At 45.2% G+C, this 20,803-nt stretch overlaps 1 protein-coding gene across 3 annotated transcripts in view; it reads left to right on the plus strand.

Annotated features, from left to right (window-relative positions):
• ADAMTS12 (ADAM metallopeptidase with thrombospondin type 1 motif 12) overlaps positions 1–20,803 on the plus strand; it is a 521,425-nt gene that overhangs the window by 258,773 nt on the left and 241,849 nt on the right. For all 3 annotated transcript variants that reach the window (XM_033933191.1, XM_033933202.1, XM_033933212.1), the window contains 2 exons: positions 379–548; positions 11,651–11,784. In XM_033933191.1, coding sequence (XP_033789082.1) covers positions 379–548; positions 11,651–11,784 — 304 coding nt within the window. The remainder of the gene's footprint in view (positions 1–378; positions 549–11,650; positions 11,785–20,803) is intronic.

Raw genomic sequence — 20,803 nt, forward strand, 5'->3', positions numbered from 1 at the left:
CAGGCTTTTAATATATAAAATTTATTTTATTATATCAATTTTTTTTAAGAATCCCCTTGCTCCTCAATGTTTTTCCCTTAAATGTGTTTCTCAATATAACAAATGTAACTTTAACCCCCCTTACCTTCCAATTGTTGTTGGTCTTGTCTTACTTCTAATGTTTATATATATACTGTATGTATTTTAACTTAACTTATTTTATTATTATGTACATCGCTTTGTATAAAGATATAGCGATTCATCAAATATTTAATAAACCTTGAAACCTTGATACAGGTGACAACTGCCTTCTTGTGCATTTCGTTACAAGAAGCTGTTAAGAAAGCAAAAACATTTGCAACTGTCCAGATTCGGTGACATTTCATTGTCTCTTCCCAGACCTCGGTTTGGCGGAAAGTATTGCACTGGTGAAAGGAAACGGTATCGAGTGTGTGAAATCCTTCCATGTATCAAGGAGACTTCATCCTTTCGGCAAATGCAGTGCAGTGAGTTTGACACTGTTCCCTATAAGAATGAGCTACACCAATGGATTCCAATTCTTAATATGGGTAAGAAATGAACACAGGGCACATAATGATTGACTTCATCCTCTCTGTTGATAATAACTGGATAAAATAAAAGGATTTGAACCTGTAACCACACCAATGAGAGGTGGATGTGTTACCAGGTGTGTTTACATATATCTGAACACATTTATTTATGTTTATATACCACTTATAGCCTAAGGGCTCATTTACAAAAGTGCGCTAGCGTTTTTAGCGCACGCACCGGATTAGCGTGCGCTAGCCGAAAAAAATACTGCCTGCTGAAGAGGAGGCATTTTAGCGCGCGCTATCCCACACGTTAATGCCTCGTAACGCGCCTTCGTAAAAGGTTTACATTCAGATACTCAAGCATTTTTCCCTATCTGTCCCAGTGGGCTCACACTCTATCTAATGTACCTGGAACAATGGGGGATTGAATTCCTTGCCCAGGGTCACAAGGAACAGCATGGGATTTGAACCTGCAACCTCAGAGTGCTGAGGCTGTAGCTCTAACCATTGCACCACTGTGCCAAATGAAAAATAAGATTCACCTTTCTGAGGCTGTATTTAAATCCTCCTTATGTTCATATCAAATTTAACCAATATTAAAATAGCTCAGGGCAAGCTACATTCAGGTGCAGTAGATATTCTCCGGTTCCTAAGTGACTTACAATCATGAAAGGCAATCGTATAACCATTAGCATGCCAAAGTTATAGAATATTAGCACTTGGGTAATTGGTGCCAAATGGCAAGAGCAAATCAAGATCTAGAATGCATATACCATATGCTATGATATTATCTTGTTGGGCAGACTGGATGGATGCTATAGGTCTTTATCTCACATCATCTACTCTGTTACTACAGTATGTTGCTATGCAAAAAGCACTAATTACCTGTGTAAGCGCTAGCTGCTATTCTCTAAATTTTACACACAATTTGCTTAGTTTGCAACTGAAAGTGGGTGTATACATGGATGGAGCATGGGGGCCATGGACGTGGTATTGACTTATCTATATAACTTATAGTTGCATGCATTATATGATGTACTTAGGCATGCTCACTTATGCAAGCTATCAGCAATCTAGACAGGGATTCCACATGTACAGTAGTTCTTTGCATGACTCTTTAGCAAGGAGCAAACAAATCCCCATCAGATACCAATTGCGACTGAAAACATGTATCACATTGCAGCAGTCTCTTGTCTCCTCCAAATATTTCTTCTGCTCTCTTCCACTTCCGACCTCTGTCCTCCTCTTTCCCCCATCTGCAATGCAACATCACCCCCTCCCCCTCCCCCCTGTGCCTACTGTCTTAAAGGTGGTCTTCTGTTGATCCTCACCAGGATTGCACAGTAAATGATGCTCAAAAATCGATGCTGAAAAACATTGGCTTGCAATTCTATTCCATAATAGACACTCAAAATATGAGCAAACGTTATAGAATTAGCATTGAGTGGTGATTTTTGTACACAAATTTGGGCACCAGGATTTATGCCTATTGAAAATGCTCTAATCCACCTTCGCACCTTCCATGGCCACACCCTTTTTTCAATAGCGTGCTATTTGGGCACACATTATTACAGAATAGCACTTAGCAAGATGTGCATACAAATCCAATTTAGTATCAATTATTGGCACTATTTGGCTCATTAGCCAAATTAGTTGTGTGCACATCTTAAATCAGTGTCCAAATATCGGCATCCCCAACTGTCACCTTCCCTTCGCTCCCATTGGCACCACTAAGGTCTTTGGCTTCTCGGGTTGACGGCAGTGTCAAAAGCAAATGCGAAGACATGGAGGGCCAACTTTCTCCGTCCGTCACCACTAGCTGTGCTGGTCACACTTCTTCAATACAGGAAGTTTACATAAGAGGGTGAGGGTGAGCTTGCAGAGCGGTGGCATGCAGAGCAAGCTGGTCCTGCACTTTTTCACATTACTTTTGACATTGATTGCTCTGACCTGCACCTAAGAGACAACTCTACAAGAAGGAGAGGAGAAAACAGGTGATGCTGGACTGGGAGGAGAGGAAAAATAGAGAATGAGAGAGAGACGTGCAGAAGAAGATTAAGAAAAAGAAAACAGGTACTGCCAGATGGAGAGTAGAGAGAGAAAACAAGTAATGCTGGATGGATGACAAGAGATATACAGAGAGAGAGAGACAGGGTAACATTGGATGGGGCAAAAGACAGGGAGAGAAAGAGAGACACGGGATAATGCTGGTTGGGGAACAAGAGATGCAGCGGCCAGTAAGGGAGGCATTGAGAGCGGGCAAGCACTGAACCTCAGATGGGGGTAGGGGAGTGAGCTGCATAACCATGAGAACTGGAGGGGCCACCAATGGAAGTTATGGCTGAAGCAGTGAGCTCCAGCAGCCATGAGAAGACCTTGGTGCTGCTCACTACCAAGTTTGTTTTGCTGTTCATGGAGATGAGGAGAATTGGAAGGGCCACCGATGGAACCTAAGGCCGAGGCAGTGAGCACCAGCAGCCATGAGAAGAGCATGGAGAGCTTGGTGCTATGCACTGCCAAGTTTGTGTCGCTGCTCATGGAGATGAAGAGGAGGGAGGGGGAAGGGAAAGAAAGAGAGAGAGAAAGAGAATGGACCTCAGGAAAGAAAGAGAGATAGTGGACCTAGGAGACAAGGAGAGGGAGTGAAGAAACAGAAAGGGAGAGATATTGGATCTGGGGGTGGGAGGAAGGGAGATTATCAGCCCATTAGAGGAGGGAAAAGGGATGGAATTTGCTATACCACCTTTCTATAATTATAATCAAGTGGTTTACATATTACTATTGTACAGGTACTTTGGGCAATGGAGAGTTAAGAGACTTCCCAGAGCCATAGCCTGGTTACCCAAACAAGAGTCACAAAACGCTAACAAGCAGTCTGGGGAGGAAGGAGAATAAACTTTTATTTACACAGAATTAGGGGTCTGTTTTCCTCACAAGTCTCCCTTCACAGAATCCAGCTGCTTTCCCAAAATATACTGCCCCTCTCAATATAGTTTAGTCAGTCCAGAGTTCTGGGTGACAGTCCTTCGGATCCAGCCAGAAGCACAGTTCACGCAACCCCGCCTCTGAGAGTTTTAAGATGCAGCCTTTTTACTCATTCTGTATAACCAAAAAACCTTCAGTTCAGTGGGTTCATCGTGGCTGGCTATTGTTTCTATTTATTGATGAAGCTAAGTACTTCCTATAACTGATTTAGCGTGTATCTGTGCCTTTTGGCTGATTTTGATAGCTCCGGCTCCCCGGATGAGGGGCAGAGACAGCCTTTACAACTTATTAACTCACATTATTTATTAATTTGTTCACTTTTAGCACCCAGGTTTGTGCACTGGTTTACATATTTATTGTACACAGGGTTAGCCTGAGGATGTTTCACAGTTATTATCCGTGAGTGGGTTATACTTGTGACAGCTGGTGCTTTTGGGGTATTTCCCCACTGCAAGCTGTGTGACTGAGGGCTTTCTCTCACCACTATTATTATTGGTTAGATATAGTTGTTGGTGCTGTCTCTTCCCCCCTCTCCCCACACCCTTTTCTTTCCTGGGGCAGGGGAGATTTGTTTTTGTTTGTTATGTAAAAAGACAAAGCATACAGTATGGATCGTACTTTTTTCAGACAGGAGCTAATCAGAAAGACAGAACCATGAAAAAAAATTGGTTTCAACAGACATGCAGGCTGCAGTGGGAAAGTAGAGATATTAGATGAAATCAAAAATAGGGAATAACAGACAAATTATCATAAATACAAAAAAAACATATAGCAAGCATGGTGTCACACATTTCAGCCACAAAAAGAGGGAAGAAAATAGTTAAAAATGCTCAGAATCCTGAACTTTTTTTAATGCAAAAGCTTCAGTATGTCAAAGGAAATCATGTTTGGCTTATCCCAAAATAGGTTTTTTCTCCCCAAAAAAGCAGAGTCAAAGAAACAATAAATAGGAAATTTAAAATTTTTTTCATGTATCAGAGCGTCTTGGAATAAAAGGTCAAACAAGACAAAAAATAAATAAACCCTCCATAGAATGTGGCACCACATATACTCAATTTGTGTTCTCAAAACTATCCATAATTGTGCCTTGTCACCTTACTTAGAGCTAGCGCTAACACATGAAAACACTGAAAGCTGGAGAGATCAGCAATAATAAACAAGCTATAAAATGCACTTATCCCATCAGTTGATCTCTTTAAACTCACAGATGCTGCTTTTATAGAAGGAAGTGTACCTCTCCAAAGGTTATTTCACTTGGTTGCCTTTATCTAGATTTTTAGCTATTTTGAAACAGCTGATTGGACAAAATGTATCTGGAGAGAATTTAAGAACATTAGCGTTGCCATACTGAAATAGAGCATTAGGCTCTATTTCAAGCTGCTTCCAACAGTAGCCAATCCAGGTTATAAGTACCTGGCAAGATCCCAAAAGAATAAAACCAGATTTTATGCTGCTTATCACAGTAATAAGCAGTGGATTTTTCCAAGTCCATCATAATAATAGCTTATGGTCTTTTCTTTTAAGAACATGTCAAAAACCTTTTTTTTTAAAACCCTGCTGAGATAATTGCTTTTACTACTTTCATTGGCAATGAATTCCAGAGTTTAATTAAATATTGATAGAATAAATATTCCTCCAATTTGTTTTAAATTTACTGATTAGTGGCTGCATTGTTTGACCCTCTAGTCCTTGATTCATGTCTACCCTTTCTACACTATTCAGGGCCCCTTTTACAAACCTGCGGTAGCAATGCACCAAAGTCCATTCAATTCCTATGGGTTTTGGTGCATTTAAAGCTGCAGTTCTGTAAAAGGGGCCCTCAGTGTTTTATAGATTTCATATTATATCTCCCCTCAGCAATCTCTTCTCCAAGCTGAATAGCCCTAATCTTTTTAGTATTTCCTCATAGGGAAGTCATCCCATCCCCTTTATCACTTTTGTCACCCTTCTCTGTACCTTTTCTAATTCTGCGATATCTTTTTTTGAAATACAGTGACCAAAGTTACGCCCAATTTTCAAGGTGCGATTGCACCATGGAGCAGTACAAAGGCATTATAATATTCTCTGTTTTGTTCTTCCTTCCTTCCTTAACAATTTGTGACATTCTATTTACTTTCTTAGCTGCCATTTGCACACAGAGCAGAGGATTTCAACGTATCATCCACAATGATACTTAAATCATTCTCCTGGGCAGTGGCCCCTAATGTGGAACCTTGGATCGTGTATCTATAGTTTGGATTTCTTCTCCCTACATGAATCACTTTACACTTGCTCACATTAAGGAATTAATTCTATAAATGGCACAGAAAAATTGGTGCTGCCTATAAAACCACACCAAGCACTATTTTATAAGTAGCACTCAAAGTTAGGTGCTAGTTATACAATAGCACCTCGCAATGGGATCCATGCCTAACTTTAGATGCAACCATTTACAGCAACTAAACCCTGGTGTAAACCTTTGTGCCCAGACTGGGTGCAAATATCTCTTATTCTACTATGACAAGGAGACATTGTGATGGTGTAGAACAGTGTTCTTCAACCTTTTGACACCTATGTACTGGCGGATATAAAATAATTATTTTGTGGACCGGCACCAGTCCGCGGACCGGCAGTTGAAGAGCACTGGGCTAAGTCGTGAGCCAGACCCCGCCCATCTCCGCACCAGACCCCGCCCCCATAATAGTACTAATTGTAACACCATTTTTTCCATTCATTTTTCATACAATATAATCTTATTAACAGCACATAATGGTTAACCACAAAATCAAAATACATAAAGCATACTGTATGCTTCTCAATATTCATTCCTACCAGAACACAGATAACCCCATGCAAATACGGGACCATAAACTAAAAGTACTAATATATACAAACAAACCCTAAGGTGCAAGACTCTGCATGCAGTACAAGCCCAGAGGAAAAGAAACAAAGGCATTTCTTCCTGAACAGACAGCAGATATAAATCAATCACTAAATTCAAAAATAAAATCATTCCCCCTATCATTGGTGTCTCCCCCCCTCAATGCTGTGCCTTGCCTTCTGGCCTGCCCCCCGGTGTTATCTTCGGCCATGGGCACAAAGCCATGGGCAGCAGCTCCTCGCGCGTCCCGCGCTTCACCTGGAAGCCTTCCCTCTGATGTTACGATGTCAGAGAGAAGGCTTCCGGTTCAGGCACAGGACGCACGTAGGAGCCTCTGCCCATGGCTTTGTGTACTGCAGTACTGAGGAGGAGGGAGCCGGCCCGAAGAAAATGCCACATCGATCGCACCACGGACCGGCAGCTGAAGAGCACTGTCTGGTGCCTGACGCACGTGCCGGCCCTGTGGACTGGCAGGAAATTTCTGCGGACCGGCACCAGTCCACGGACCGGCAGTTGAAGAACACTGGTGTAGAGTCACTGTCACCCCAATCACCACCGAGAGAAAGCTGCACGGAGAAGCCCTATGCTAAAACCTGCTGTTTATAGGCTCTTTCCAGCAGGTCAAAGGGTTTTGGAAATGCTGAATTTGAAATGAGAGTTAAAGGTTCAAGAGACTATAAACCAAGGGTGTGAATATCTGAATAGTATATAAACGCTGCTGAATTAATTGCACAAGTATTGGTTTAAGTGTGGAAGTATTGGAATTGTTGAAAGCTATTCTTGACAATTTGTTTTATGCTTAGGCCTATGTACATAGTTCAAATAAATCAGTTTAATTTATTAGCTAGCCTTGTTCACAGAAGCTTTTTTGGATTTTTCCTGGGGAGGCACTGAGCTCTAACTGAGTGAGGGACCAAAGGAAACTGCCTTCAGGGAACTCCAGCCAGGTTGGGACCCAGAGCCGCCCTAAAGGCGATGTTACATAAAGAAATAAAAACAAAAAAATTAAAAATAAGGAAATACCATTTTATTGGACTAATCTATTTTTCAGTTAGCTTTTAGAGGCCAAACCCTCCTTCCTGCTGTTACGGAATCCTGTCCTGACTTGAGGAAGGAGTTTTTGGTCTCCAAACATTAGTAAAAAAATGTATTAAAATTGGTCTAATAAAAAGATTACCTTATTTTCATTTTCTATTTATAAATGGTTATCAATACAGCTACAATGTTACTTTATTCTAAAGCAGGGGTCTCAAAATCCCTCCTTGATGGCCGCAATCCAGTCGGGTTTTCAGGATTTCCTCAATGAATATGCATGAGATCTATTTGCTTCCATTGCTTTCAATGCATATTCATTGGGGAAATCCTGAAAACCCGACTGGATTGCGGCCCTCAAGGAGGGACTTTGAGATCCCTGTTCTAAAGCAACAAAAAAATTCTTTTTTCTACCTTTTGTCATCTCTGGTTTCTGCTTTCCTTATTTTCTCTTCACTCTCCTTTCCATCCAGTGACCGTCCTCTTTCTCTTCCCTTCTATTCACTCTCCGCCCTCCCTCCTTCTGTATGGCATCTTCCCTTTTTCTGTGCCACTGCCATAAACTGTCTCTCCTGTGCCTCTTCTCTCCTTTATACATGATTCAGCTTCACCCCCTCTCCATTTTACTCTTTCTGTCTCCACTCCTTCCCCCATGCTCTGGCATCTCTCTTCTCCTTCTTTCTCTTCCCCAAGGTCTAGCATCACTCTCTCCTCTCCCTTCCCTTCCTTCTACCTCCCCTCCAATTGGACAGCTTTCTTCCTTACCCCTCCCTCCCTCCAATGGGGTGCAGTATTTCTCTCCCCCACCCCAATGGTTAGCTCTTTCTCTCTCATCATCATCAACCTTCACAACTCGCTGCTTTGCTGGCATTGGGCCTTCCTCTCTGCCAGATCCCGTCTACTTCCTACTTCTGCGAAGACAGGACCTGGCAGAGAAGAAGACCTGACGCCGTCAGAGCAGCGAGTTCTTAAGGCTGCCACTGACGGAAGGGGAAGTTCCCGGAACCACAAAGCTGACCCTGGGAGCACCCCTTATTGTCTGCATCTGGTGCGAACTCCCCCTCCCCATTTGGTACTGAGTAGTGGTGGTGAAGCACTTAGATTATAATACTAACAAACTGACCATGTAACTATTTAACATCAAATGCCAAATTCATTCAAACAGGTAGTGTGATAAAATACTAACGGAGTTAATGGATCAGGTAAGCAGACATTTCTAATGAATTAGTTTCAATAGAAGATTAATTATGAAAACAGATTTTTTTTTTTATTGAAGCATGCTAAGACAAAGACATTCGTTACTGAGCTCATCAGTCCATTTGTCCAGACATTTGTTCATATATCATCAAGTCCAGGAGACTACCATCATGAGTGGTAGATAAATAAAAGTGATAAACTTCCACAGTTACCTACGTCTATCTAGAAGAACTTCATATTGCTTTTGTTTGTTGCAATTTGAGATTATCTCTTCATTCTTGCATTTAAATCTTTTTCTTCAGTATTAATTCACTGAACGTGATTGATTATATTTCCCAGTAGTTCTTTGTTCTTCTTTCTTCCCAAAATGAAAATTTAATATTTAATGTTCCCTTGTTATTTCAGGCAGTAGATTGCTGTTATGAATATAGACTCGTTTATCTGACTTTTCAGATTGTGCTTTGAGGTTGAATGTTGTTATAATTATTTCCCCTCTATCTTTGTTATTAATTTTTAGCAATTAGCCCCCTTGTCCACCTGGTTGTTCCTTTCCACACCAAGCAGATATACCAATGTCAGTTCTCAGAGTTGGATTACATGTAGCAGAGCGTTCTTCCTTATCTAAGTCAAGTTGTATTTATTTATTGGGATTTACTAACAACCTTTATGAGATTCACCCAAGGTGGTGTACAGCAGGTTACAATTTTGTTAACAGCATAACAATAATAAAGTGACCAAATATGAACATAAATATAGGCAGTCCTTGAGTTACAGATGCCCGACTTAAGTACGACTCGTACTTAAAAACGTGGCTGTAGTTTCATTTGATTTCACTGCGCAGTAGTTCCAGTGGCATAGACTCCTACACTTCTCCTGCAGCAGATTCAGGAATGATGCATGGCCACATTAAGAACAGTGTGTGGTTGTGCATGCTGAACCTTAGAGGGAGCATTGGTAGGGGCAGTTGGCCCTTTTGTCAGCAGGGAGCAGAGGTAAGCAGCAAGAATCTTAAAATCTACAAGTTCTGAGTTACATACATATCTGACTTAAGAGCAGCTTTAAAAACGTAACTCGTTCTTAACCCGGGGACTGCCTGTACATTAAATGAAATAAACTCAAAATAAGCAAATTGAAACTTAATAATAAGACTACTATGAATCAGTGAAGGGATGGGCTGTTTGCCAAGACGTACCCAAAGTCATGGCTTGTTGTGATTACCAAATGAAAGTGAATAGGAAAAACTATTTTCTCATGTTTTGTTGTTTGCTGATAATAACATGCCCTCTTTGGAAACAGAATGCACTATGGGCCAGATTCTGGTTAGTGCTGAGTTTTTAGGCACCATATATTCCATTGGGGGTATTTGGAAAGAGGACGCATTATTTTGGGGAAAAAGTGTGTACTCTCTCCCAATAGTGGAACCATGCTTGTGCAAACTATTGTACATGTGTTACTGGGAAAAGAGTGCACTCTCTTTCCACATAGCGAGCACCATTTCCAAAGACTGCACACTATTATCACCAACTGACAAAATGACAACATGGCAAAACAAAAAAATGAATAAAACACGCATTCCCATAACCAACATAAGAACAACATGGAATAAAATATCCTGACTGCCCAGTCCTATTTTTTACTCTTTGGTTCTGTTGGTTCATATACAGTAATTCTATTTGGCTATCTATTCTATTTGACTTTGTATTGCCCTATACTATGTAGTTGAGCATATGGAATTGCCATACTGCAGTTAACAGTCTATTACATCGTACAGCAACACAGTGAATGACGGCAGAAAAAGACCCTCATGATCCATCTAGTCTGCCCAGCAAGGTGGCAAGAGCTGCACCTGGCACTCTGTGCAGGCCTCAGACACCCATGTTCAAGTGCCGGTTGTGACATCACCACTATACCAACCATATAGGCAGCCAAACATGATACGTGATTATAACCAAGTAGAGAATGGCATGGTGACTGTTACCTGTGGCTAGTTGTGGGTAACCCGCCGGAGCAGGGGAAAAAAATCAATTGGTTTCTGCAGGTACGGGGACAAGGCCATTCACCGCAGTAAAGGATCTGCCGCGAGCTGCCTCCCTTCCCACTCCTCCGGGTCAGCAGCCCCCCTCGCAATCGCAGGTGCAGAAGCAACCCCCTCGCAAGTCCAGTAACCAATCCCTATCATGGGTCGAACAGTCCCCCACCCTCGCACCCAATGTGTTCGACGCTGCTGGGGATTCCATTTATAAACAGGCCCCCTGCCACTGAAGCCGACCCAGAAGGCTTCCCTCCGATGTCAGAGCTGATGTTGGAGAGAAGCCTTCCAGGTCAGCTGTTGATCCCAGTTACCTCAACAGTCCTCCTTCCAGCTGGGATGCTCCTACCTGCCTTCAGCAGCTCTTGCACGCTGCACGTGGCTGACCCTAAACCCATCTCTGTCATAGATCTGTCACTAAGACTCGAGCATGAGTTGATGGCACCTAACCAATATAACTGTACAGGAGAAAATGTGAGGGGACACTTTATGCGATTAATTGTGCAATTAAAAATTGTAATCATGTGGGGAGTGTGTGGCACCGTGGTTAGAGTTACAGCCTCAGCACCCTGAGGTTGTGGATTCAAATCCCTCAGTGCTTCTTGTGACTATGGGCAAGTCACTTAATCCCCTCATTGCCCACCAGGACAGAAAGAGAAATATGATAAAGTACCTGAATGTAAAACCACTTAGGATATAAGTGGTATATAAATTTAATTAATTAAAAATCTTAATCGATCTACAGCCCATATAGCCCTAATATATTCTGGTAGTAGGACAATGGTTGGTGGAGATGAAGGAGAAAGTAAGATTTCTGGTAGTACAGCAGGCAGACAAAACTGGGTATATGCCAATGCCTTCCTTGTGTCTAAAGACTATCATTAGGGCCCAGAATATGTCTAATACCACTTTAGAGATGATTCATAGTAGTAATAGTAATGTGCTCGGCTGAAGCCAAGGTCATCACATGGGCTGTCCTACAGCCTGACTGAAGGTTTCTGATTTTTGCTTCAGGAAACCCATGTGAACTGCATTGCCGACCCCTAGATGGCCACTTCTCTGAGAAAATGCTGGATGCAGTCATAGATGGCACGACCTGCTTTGAAGGAAACAACAGCAGAGACATCTGTATTAATGGCATGTGTAAGGTATTGGGTATGTTTCCTTCATTACAATTTCATGGTGTAATTTAATCCTCCCTCAAAATAGTATTGAACTATTATTAATCATATTAGGGAGCAAAGCAAAACATACCATATGAAAGCAATGTATGATTAAAATTAATATTTTAAGTTTTCTATATTTTCCAAAACGGTGTGATAACAATAATTCTTATTATAGGTATAAACCCACATCTTTCAGGATTTACAACATAGTTATGATCATCTCACAGCAGCTTTATTCTGGAAGAAATGTTTAGGTAACTGTATACACTCTATAGCAGTGGTCTCCAACTCAAACCCTTTGCAGGGACACATTTTGGATTTGTAGGTACTTGGAGGGCCTCAGAAAAAATAGTTAATGTCTTATTAAAGAAATGACAATTTTGCGTGAGGTAAAACTCTTTATTGTAATTTATAGCTAAAGAGACATATGATCAAGAAACTGTTTTATTTTACTTTTGTGATTATGATAAACATACCGAGGGCCTCAACATAGTACCTGGCGGGCCACATGTGGCCCCCGGGCCGCAAGTTTGAGACCACTGCTCCATAGGCATTGTGTATGTTTTCCTGGAGACATGGTTAATAATGATTCAATTCTGTATTTTGTGATTTGATAGACAGATTGTTCAGTATGACGTTTCCCTAGTTTATCTATCTATCTCACCCTAGGATGCATGTCTTGATGACTGATTAAACAGAGTGGATGGCTCTGAAGGAGTCTCACTCAGTTATGGCTGGTACTGAGAGGGAACAGCAGTCTTCCAGCTATTTCTAACCCCCCCCCCCCACCCCCCAAGAATTAGCACAACTTAACTCTATGAGAGCCTTTTCCTACAATAACTGCAATTCCCACCATTTCCCCTAAAAGCCAAACTTTTACTGTAGTTATAACAAACAGAAAATACAAGGCTTAATTCCTTGTGTCTCATTAGAGGATTTCAATAATACATAATAGGCAAACACAAAAATCCAACAGAACAGCAGTGATATATCGAACAAGGAACAAAGAAAAAAACCCAGCAGGAATGGTGTACATGACGACAAGCCTTTAATAAACAAACATTAAATGAACATGAAACAGTTTGTATCCAAAAGGGTTAGAAAACCCGGACCCAACACGGTCCATCTTTCAAAGAAACACTCCTTCCTCAGGGGTCCAAAAAGTGTGTCATATACTGGGGAACCTTATGGATAACAACTGAAGACAACGATGTGTAGAACAACTGAGCAAGCTGGGTGAGCTCCTACGCAGTACGGGTGCGAAAGCGAAAAAACAAACAAACATAAATAGCAAAATAATAATATTTCCCCTTTTCTTTACAGACAGTAGACATCAAGCATGTACCTGTGAGAAACCCCTACTACCAATGTTCCCTCTATGGTTCCACAACACTAAGTGATTTTAGGCACTCCACTCCTCTTTCAGGTTCAGCTTGCCAGTGCTGCCTCTTGCATTTCTCTTTTCCTCCTTCTCTAGGGTTTCTATTTTTGTGAAGACAAAAGGAGAACACATGACCCCTGCCCTGAGTTTCACCCATAGCCCACTCATACCCAGCCTATGACCCACCCCTGCCTCCCACCAGTCCCACTCCTCCACCTTTCTTCCATTTCCTTAGTCCCCCCTTTTATCCTCTATATCTATACCCTTTTAGCCGTCATCTACCCTCCACTGCGTCTCATCACCCTATCAGTACCAGCTCCATCCCTAGCTCTCCTTCCTTGTCTTGCTTCCAAGGCCATTCTTTTATCCCTGTCCCCATATTCTGTCCCTTGTCCACCTTCTTCTCCTTCTTTCTCCTGTCTCCTGCACTTCCACCTCAGGACCAAAATCTCTTTCTTTCCTTCCCTCCCCCCTCCCCATGGTACTGCATCTCTCTCTCTCTCCCATCACCTCCCTGGATCCACCATCTTTCTCAATCTCACCCCAATCCCAGCAACTGCCTCTCTCTCCCTCTTCACACTCTATTCCCCTAAAGTTTCCCCATGGTAGCATCTTCCCTTCCCCCCAGCTATGTGTGCTTCTCTCTTTCTCTCTTTCCAGCCAACCCCCCTACCCCATGGGTGCTTCTTTCTCTCTGTTCCTCCAACCCCTCCCCCCAGATGCTTCTCTCTCTCTCCCTCTAAACCCCTCTCATGGGTGATTTTCTCTCTCTCTCTCCCTCCTTCCAAACCCCCTCCCATGGGTGCTTTCTGTCTCAGGTCTGATAAGCAAAGTAGTCATGGGGAATATAACAAAAACATAAATCCAAATACTAAAGCAAATTTGACCTTCTTTTCCAATAGTTCTCTCTGATTCTCCTGCTTTCTTCCTATTAGAGAATGAGATGGGGAAAAAATTATCCCTGTCTCTGTCCCGTCCCCATGAGCTTGTCCCTGTCCTATTCCCCGCGAGCTCAGTCCCCGTCCCCGCGAGCTCAGTCCCCATCCCAATGAGCTCGGTCCCCGTCCCCACACACCATCTGATCCCATCTACACAAGCCTCAAATAGTTTTTTACTGACCTTATTTTATTAAAGTATAAAAAGAAACAATATTCTGTACAATTGTCATTTATAAATCAAAGTTCTGGCTGCTGAACTAAAGAAAAAGATATTCAGCTGGCAGGGCTTTGTTTATAAATGTTTATCAACACAACTAATATACTAATTTATCCTAAAGCAAAAAAAAAAAAAAGAATAGAAATAGAAAATTTTGTTTTCTACCTTTGTTGTCTGGTTTCTGCTTTCCTCATCTCCTCCTCATTCAATTCCTTCCATCCACTGTCTGCCTCTTCCATATATTCTGTTATCCCAGGACAAGCAGGCAGCATATTCTTAACGCATGGGTGACGTCACCGACGGAGCCCCGGTATGGACACTTTTAACTAGAAAGTTCTAATTGGCCGCACCGCACATGCGCGAGTGCCTTCCCGCCCGACGGAGGAGTGCGTGGTCCCCAGTTTCTTCGTTTCCGCGGAGCGAAGAAGACGCATGTGTTTTCAACGACCGTTGAAAACTCTACTTTTTGCCTTCCCGCTCGCGAAATTCTACACTTTTTTGATCTTCTTCCCTTCGGGTTCCTTTTTCGTTCTAAAAAAAAAAACAAAAACAAAAAAACACACTTTGCTTTTGTTTTTCCCTTATTTTTTAGGCCGGCCCCGGCGGGGCCTGTTGCCACCATACAGGCCTCCGGTTTTGATTTTGCGGAGGCCGTGTTTCCCTTCATGCCCCCTCAGCCGGGCTTTAAGAAGTGCCAGCGGTGTGCACGCCCGATCTCTCTCACTGACCCACACAATTGGTGTCTACAGTGCTTGGGTCTAGAGCATCGGGCTGACACCTGCACCCGCTGTGCTACTCTTAAAAAACGCACATTAAAAAATAGGCAGATCCAGCAGAATATCCTTTTCGGTATCGGATCTACCATGGAATCTGCCGCGCCGTCGACGGCATCACAAAAGTCGGCACCGACTACTTCGACGACGCCTGATCCTTCCTCGGGGTCGCTGGCACCAGGTAAGCCGGCTAAGAAGCCTTCCACTTCCCTTGAGCGCCCTCCTGCCACAGCGGCGACGCCGGTCCTCCTGGCATCACGCCGATCCCGCAAACGCTCCGCCCCGATTTCGGTGAGTGCCTCGTCATTGGCCTCCTCATCGCCGGGGCATGGAGCGGCACCTATGGTACCGAAAAAGAAAAAAGCGGTACCGGTGCCTCCTCTGGACGACCGCATTGCGGCCATACTCCAAAGCCAATTGCAGGAGCAACTACAGCAGCAACTCCAACACCTGTTGCCAGCAATGTTGGCCCCACTCCTTCCGGTACTGGACCGGCCCGAGCCTCGCACCATACCACCGGTGTCGACCCCATCGGTACCGTTGAACACGTCCATGCTGGTGCTCGCGGCTGAACCACTCAATCCTCCCGTGCAACCACGCTCTGATGCCGACCCTCCCCGACATCAAGAACGACACCGGTCCCACCGAGACCGGGACCGGCACCGATCTTCCTCCCCCGGTATCGTCTCCATGCGCTCAGGCAAGTCTCTCTCTAAGACTCGCCACGCTGAGCCATCCACACCACCGTCCCGTCCTGCACACCCCGACGTCCGGGACCTTGACTTGTGGGAAGAATCCCCACCCGGTACCGAGGATGAGGCTTCGTCAACGGACGAGGAATCCTCGATGGTCGATACCGGTTCCAAACCTGAACAATCCTCATTCACCAAATTTCTTCGGGAAATGTCGGCGGCTCTTTCTATCCCATTAGAGTCCGACTCTAAAAAGTCCCAGGCCTTTCTCGATGCCCTAGACTTTGAACAACCCCCCAAGGAATTCCTTAAGTTACCCGTCCACGACATCTTACGGGAAACTTTTTACAAGAATTGGGAAAACCCTCTCACTGTACCGGGAGCCCCTCGAAAACTGGATAGTTTGTACAGGGTTATTCCGATCCCGGGGTTCGACAAACCTCAACTACCCCATGAATCTCTTCTAGTCGAGTCAACTTTAAAGAAGACCCAGGGCTCCAGTGTTTATGCCTCCACCCCTCCTGGCAGAGAGGGCAAAACTATGGATAAATTTGGCAAGCGACTTTATCAAAATGCAATGCTTGCCAGCAGGGCTAATAATTACACCTTTCACTTCTCCTTCTACATGAAGCATTTGGTGCAACAACTTTCATCCTTGCAAAAATATATCCCTGAGCGTAAGGTCCCCCTTTTTCAACAACAAATTTCCAGCCTACTTCAACTACGGAAATTCATGGTTCGCTCCATTTATGACTCCTTTGAGCTGACCTCTCGAGCATCTGCCATGGCTGTTGCCATGCGGCGTCTGGCCTGGCTGAGAGTTTCTGATCTCGACATCAACCATCAAGACTGCCTGACGAACGCACCTTGTCTTGGTGATGAACTCTTCGGGGAGTCTCTGGACTCCACAACTCAGAAACTCTCGGCTCATCGAAGAGGTACCCTCAGACCAAAGGGGTCAGGGATTCTACTCCCGCTACTTCCTGGTTCCCAAGAAGACAGGAGACCTCCGTCCCATCCTCGATCTCCGGGACCTCAACAAGTATCTGGTCAAGGAAAAATTCAGAATCCTCTCCCTTGCCACGCTTTACCCTCTTCTCTCTCAACACGACTGGCTATGTTCCCTAGACCTCAAAGAGGCCTACACTCACATCCCAATCAATCCGACTTCACACCGCTACCTACGGTTTCAGATACAGCACCATCACTATCAGTACAAAGTGCTACCCTTTGGCCTCGCATCATCACCCAGGGTGTTCACCAAGTGCCTTATTGTGGTGGCGGCCTCCCTCAGGTCTCACAACCTCCAGGTGTTCCCTTACTTGGACGATTGGTTGGTGAAAGCACCTACGTCTCCACTTGTGCTACAAGCCACTCAACACACCATCTCTTTCCTCCATCTTCTGGGGTTCGAGATCAACTACCCCAAGTCGCACCTACTTCCCACACAGCGACTTCAGTTCATTGGTGCAGTTCTCGACACCACTCTGATGAGGGCGTTTCTCCCCTCCGACCGCCAAAGGACTCTGCTCCACCTCTGCCGTCAAGTGCTCCTTCATCACTCCATTCCAGCTCGGCAGATGATGGTCCTCCTGGGCCACATGGCATTGACGGTCCATGTACTTCCTCTGGCGCGACTCCACCTCAGGACACCTCAGTGGACTCTAGCCAACCAATGGTCACAGACCACAGATCCTCTTTCGCATCCCATCTCTGTGACATCGTCTCTTCAGCTATCTCTTCAATGGTGGTTGAACTCCTCCAATCTTTCCAGGGGTCTACTCTTTCATCTACCCCCTCACTCCATGATCATAACCACAGATGCCTCCCCCTATGCATGGGGAGCTCACATGGGAGACCTTCACACCCAGGGACTCTGGACCCCTCAGGAGCGTCAACATCACATCAATTTCCTGGAACTCAGGGCCATGTTCTATGCTCTCAAGGCCTTCCAGCACCTCCTCTACCCACAGGTTCTTCTCCTGTGCACAGACAACCAAGTCGCCATGTACTACATAAATAAACAAGGCGGCACCGGATCTCCCCTCCTTTGTCAGGAGGCCATCCGCATCTGGACCTGGGCCACGGCCCACAGTCTCTTCCTCAAGGCTGTCTATATCCAGGGCGAACAGAACTCCCTGGCCGACAATCTCAGCCGCATCCTTCAACCTCACGAGTGGACTCTGGATCCTCCCACACTCCGCTCCATCTTTGCTCGGTGGGGCACTCCTCAGGTAGATCTCTTTGCAGCTCCTCACAACCATCAGCTGCCCCAGTTCTGTTCCAGACTCTTCTCTCCTCATCGTCTGACACCAGATGCATTCCTGCTCAACTGGACGGATCGATTCCTCTATCCCTTTCCCCCGCTGCCTCTGATGTTGCGGACGTTATTCAAACTCCGCAGGGACAGAGCCACCATGATTCTCATCGCCCCTCGGTAGCCTCGCCAACACTGGTTCTCCCTCCTGCTCCAGCTCAGCTCCAGAGAACCCATTCCTCTTCCTGTGTTTCCTACTCTACTTACACAGCAGCATCAGTCTCTACTGCATCCCAATCTGTCCTCGCTCCACCTGACAGCTTGGTTTCTCTCGGCCTGACCTCTCCAGAGAATCTGTCTCAGCCTGTCCGTCGCATTTTGGATGCCTCCAGGAAACCGGCTACCCTCCTATGTTACCATCAGAAGTGGACCCGGTTCTCCTCTTGGTGTCTACTACATCACCACGACCCCACCTCATTGGCGGACTGTACTGGACTATTTGCTCTCTCTGTCCGACGCTGGCCTCAAGTCTACCTCAATCAGAGTCCACCTCAGTGCCATCACTGCGTTCCATGAGCCTATCCTCGGAAAACCTCTCACAGCTCATCCCCTAGTTTCCCGATTCATGAGAGGCCTCTTCAATGTCAAACCACCTCTGAAGCCTCCTCCGGTCGTCTGGGACCTGAATGTGGTTTTATCAGCCCTCATGAAACCTCCTTTTGAGCCTCTTGCCACAACATCGCTCAAATTTCTTACATGGAAGGTGCTTTTCCTCATTGCCATCACCTCTGCCAGGAGGGTTAGTGAGCTGCATGCCCTGGTTGCCGACCCACCTTTCACTGTTTTTCACCATGACAAGATGGTTCTGCGTACCCATCCTAAATTCCTTCCCAAAGTGGTCTCGGAATTTCACTTCAACCAGTCCATTGTTTTGCTTGTCTTTTTCCCGAAGCCCCATTCTCATCCTGGGGAACAGGCGTTACACACGCTGGACTGTAAGCGTGCCCTTGCATACTACCTTGACTGTACCAGGGCTCACCGCTCGTCCCCTCAGCTCTTTCTGTCCTTCTACCCTAACCGTCTAGGTCGTCCTGTTTCTAAACGGACGCTTTCCAACTGGCTTGCTGCCTGCATTGCGTGCTGTTATGCTCGGGCCGGTCTCTCACTGGAAGGTGCTGTCACGGCCCACAAGGTCAGAGCTATGGCTGCTTCTGTGGCTTTCCTCTGCTCCACGCCCATCGAGGAGATCTGCAAGGCTGCCACTTGGTCCTCAGTTCACATGTTCACTACCCACTACTGTCTGGATGCCTTCTCCAGACGGGATGGACACTTCGGCCAATCTGTGTTACAAAATTTATTTTCCTAATGGCCAACCATCCCTCCTCCCTCTCTGTTAGATTGGAGGTCACCCATGCGTTAAGAATATGCTGCCTACTTGTCCTGGGATAAAGCACAGTTACTTACCGTAACAGGTGTTATCCAGGGACAGCAGGCAGATATTCTTACGTCCCACCCTCCTCCCCGGGTTGGCTTCTTAGCTGGCTTATCTTAACTGGGGACCACGCACTCCTCCGTTGGGCGGGAAGGCACTCATGCATGCGCGGTGCGGCCAACTAGAACTTTCTAGTTAAAAGTGTACGTACCGGGGCTCCGTCGGTGACGTCACCCATGCGTTAAGAATATCTGCCTGCTGTCCCTGGATAACACCTGTTACGGTAAGTAACTGTGCTTTACTGTGCCTCTCTCTTCTGTCTCTTCTTCCACCCCACCCCCCATTGGACTGGCACCCATCTACTTCCCTCTGCTCCCCCATAGTCTGGCATCGCTGCCTTCTTCTATTCCATCTTCCCTTCCCTCCCCCAGGTGGTTTTTAGCATCTCTCTACTCCTTTCCTTCCCTCAGATCTGGTATCTATTTTCCTAATCCAGCATGTGCCTTTTTTTTTTCCTTTATCCCCTCCTACCATCCAGTTCCCTTAAGTGTCTGTTCCTCTCTGTCTTCCCCATTTCCCTTCAGGGTCTTCTCCCTTCTCTCTCTTCTCCCATTTCCCTTCAGGTCTTCTTCCCACTCTCTCATCCTCATTTCTCTTCAGCTCTTCTTCCCACTCTTTCATCCCCATTTCCCTTCAGTGTCTTCTCCCCACTCTCTCGTCCCCATTTCCCTTCAGCGTCTGTTCCTCTCCACCCCCCCTCTCTCCACCCCCCTTCAGCATCCTTTGTGCGGTCCAGCAGCCCCATCCCTCCCTCTGCTCGCAGCAGTCTGAGCTTCTCCCTCCCTTCCCCTTATCTTCGCTGAAAATATTTTTATTTTCTCTCAACAAGCAGCCAGAGCCTTAAAGTTGCGTGTGGCTACCGAAAAGTTCTCCTCTGATGCAACTTCCTGTTTCTGGTTGCATCAGAGGAGAACTTTCTGGCAGCCGCATACGACTTCAAGGCTCAGGCTGCTTGTTCAGAGAAAATAAAACATCGCCAGCAGAAGGGGAAGGGAGGGAGGGAGATGCCTGGATGGTGACGATCATTAGGAAGGAGGGAGGGGGCTGCTGGACTGCACGATTGGTGACCGCGCATGTTCATTCTCTTAACTGCGGAGAAAAGTCTATTCACTGCTCCATGGGGAATGGCCTTGTCCCGTACCTACTTTTTTTCTCACACCGTTTCGGCCAGTTACACATGGGTAACAGCCACTGTGTCATTTTCTACTTCCTATCTTGCTTTCCACTTTATCTTTTTACTAGACCATAGGC

The sequence above is a fragment of the Geotrypetes seraphini genome, chromosome 1 (genome assembly GCF_902459505.1).
Source record: "Geotrypetes seraphini chromosome 1, aGeoSer1.1, whole genome shotgun sequence".
Taxonomy (NCBI): Eukaryota; Metazoa; Chordata; class Amphibia; order Gymnophiona; family Dermophiidae; genus Geotrypetes; species Geotrypetes seraphini.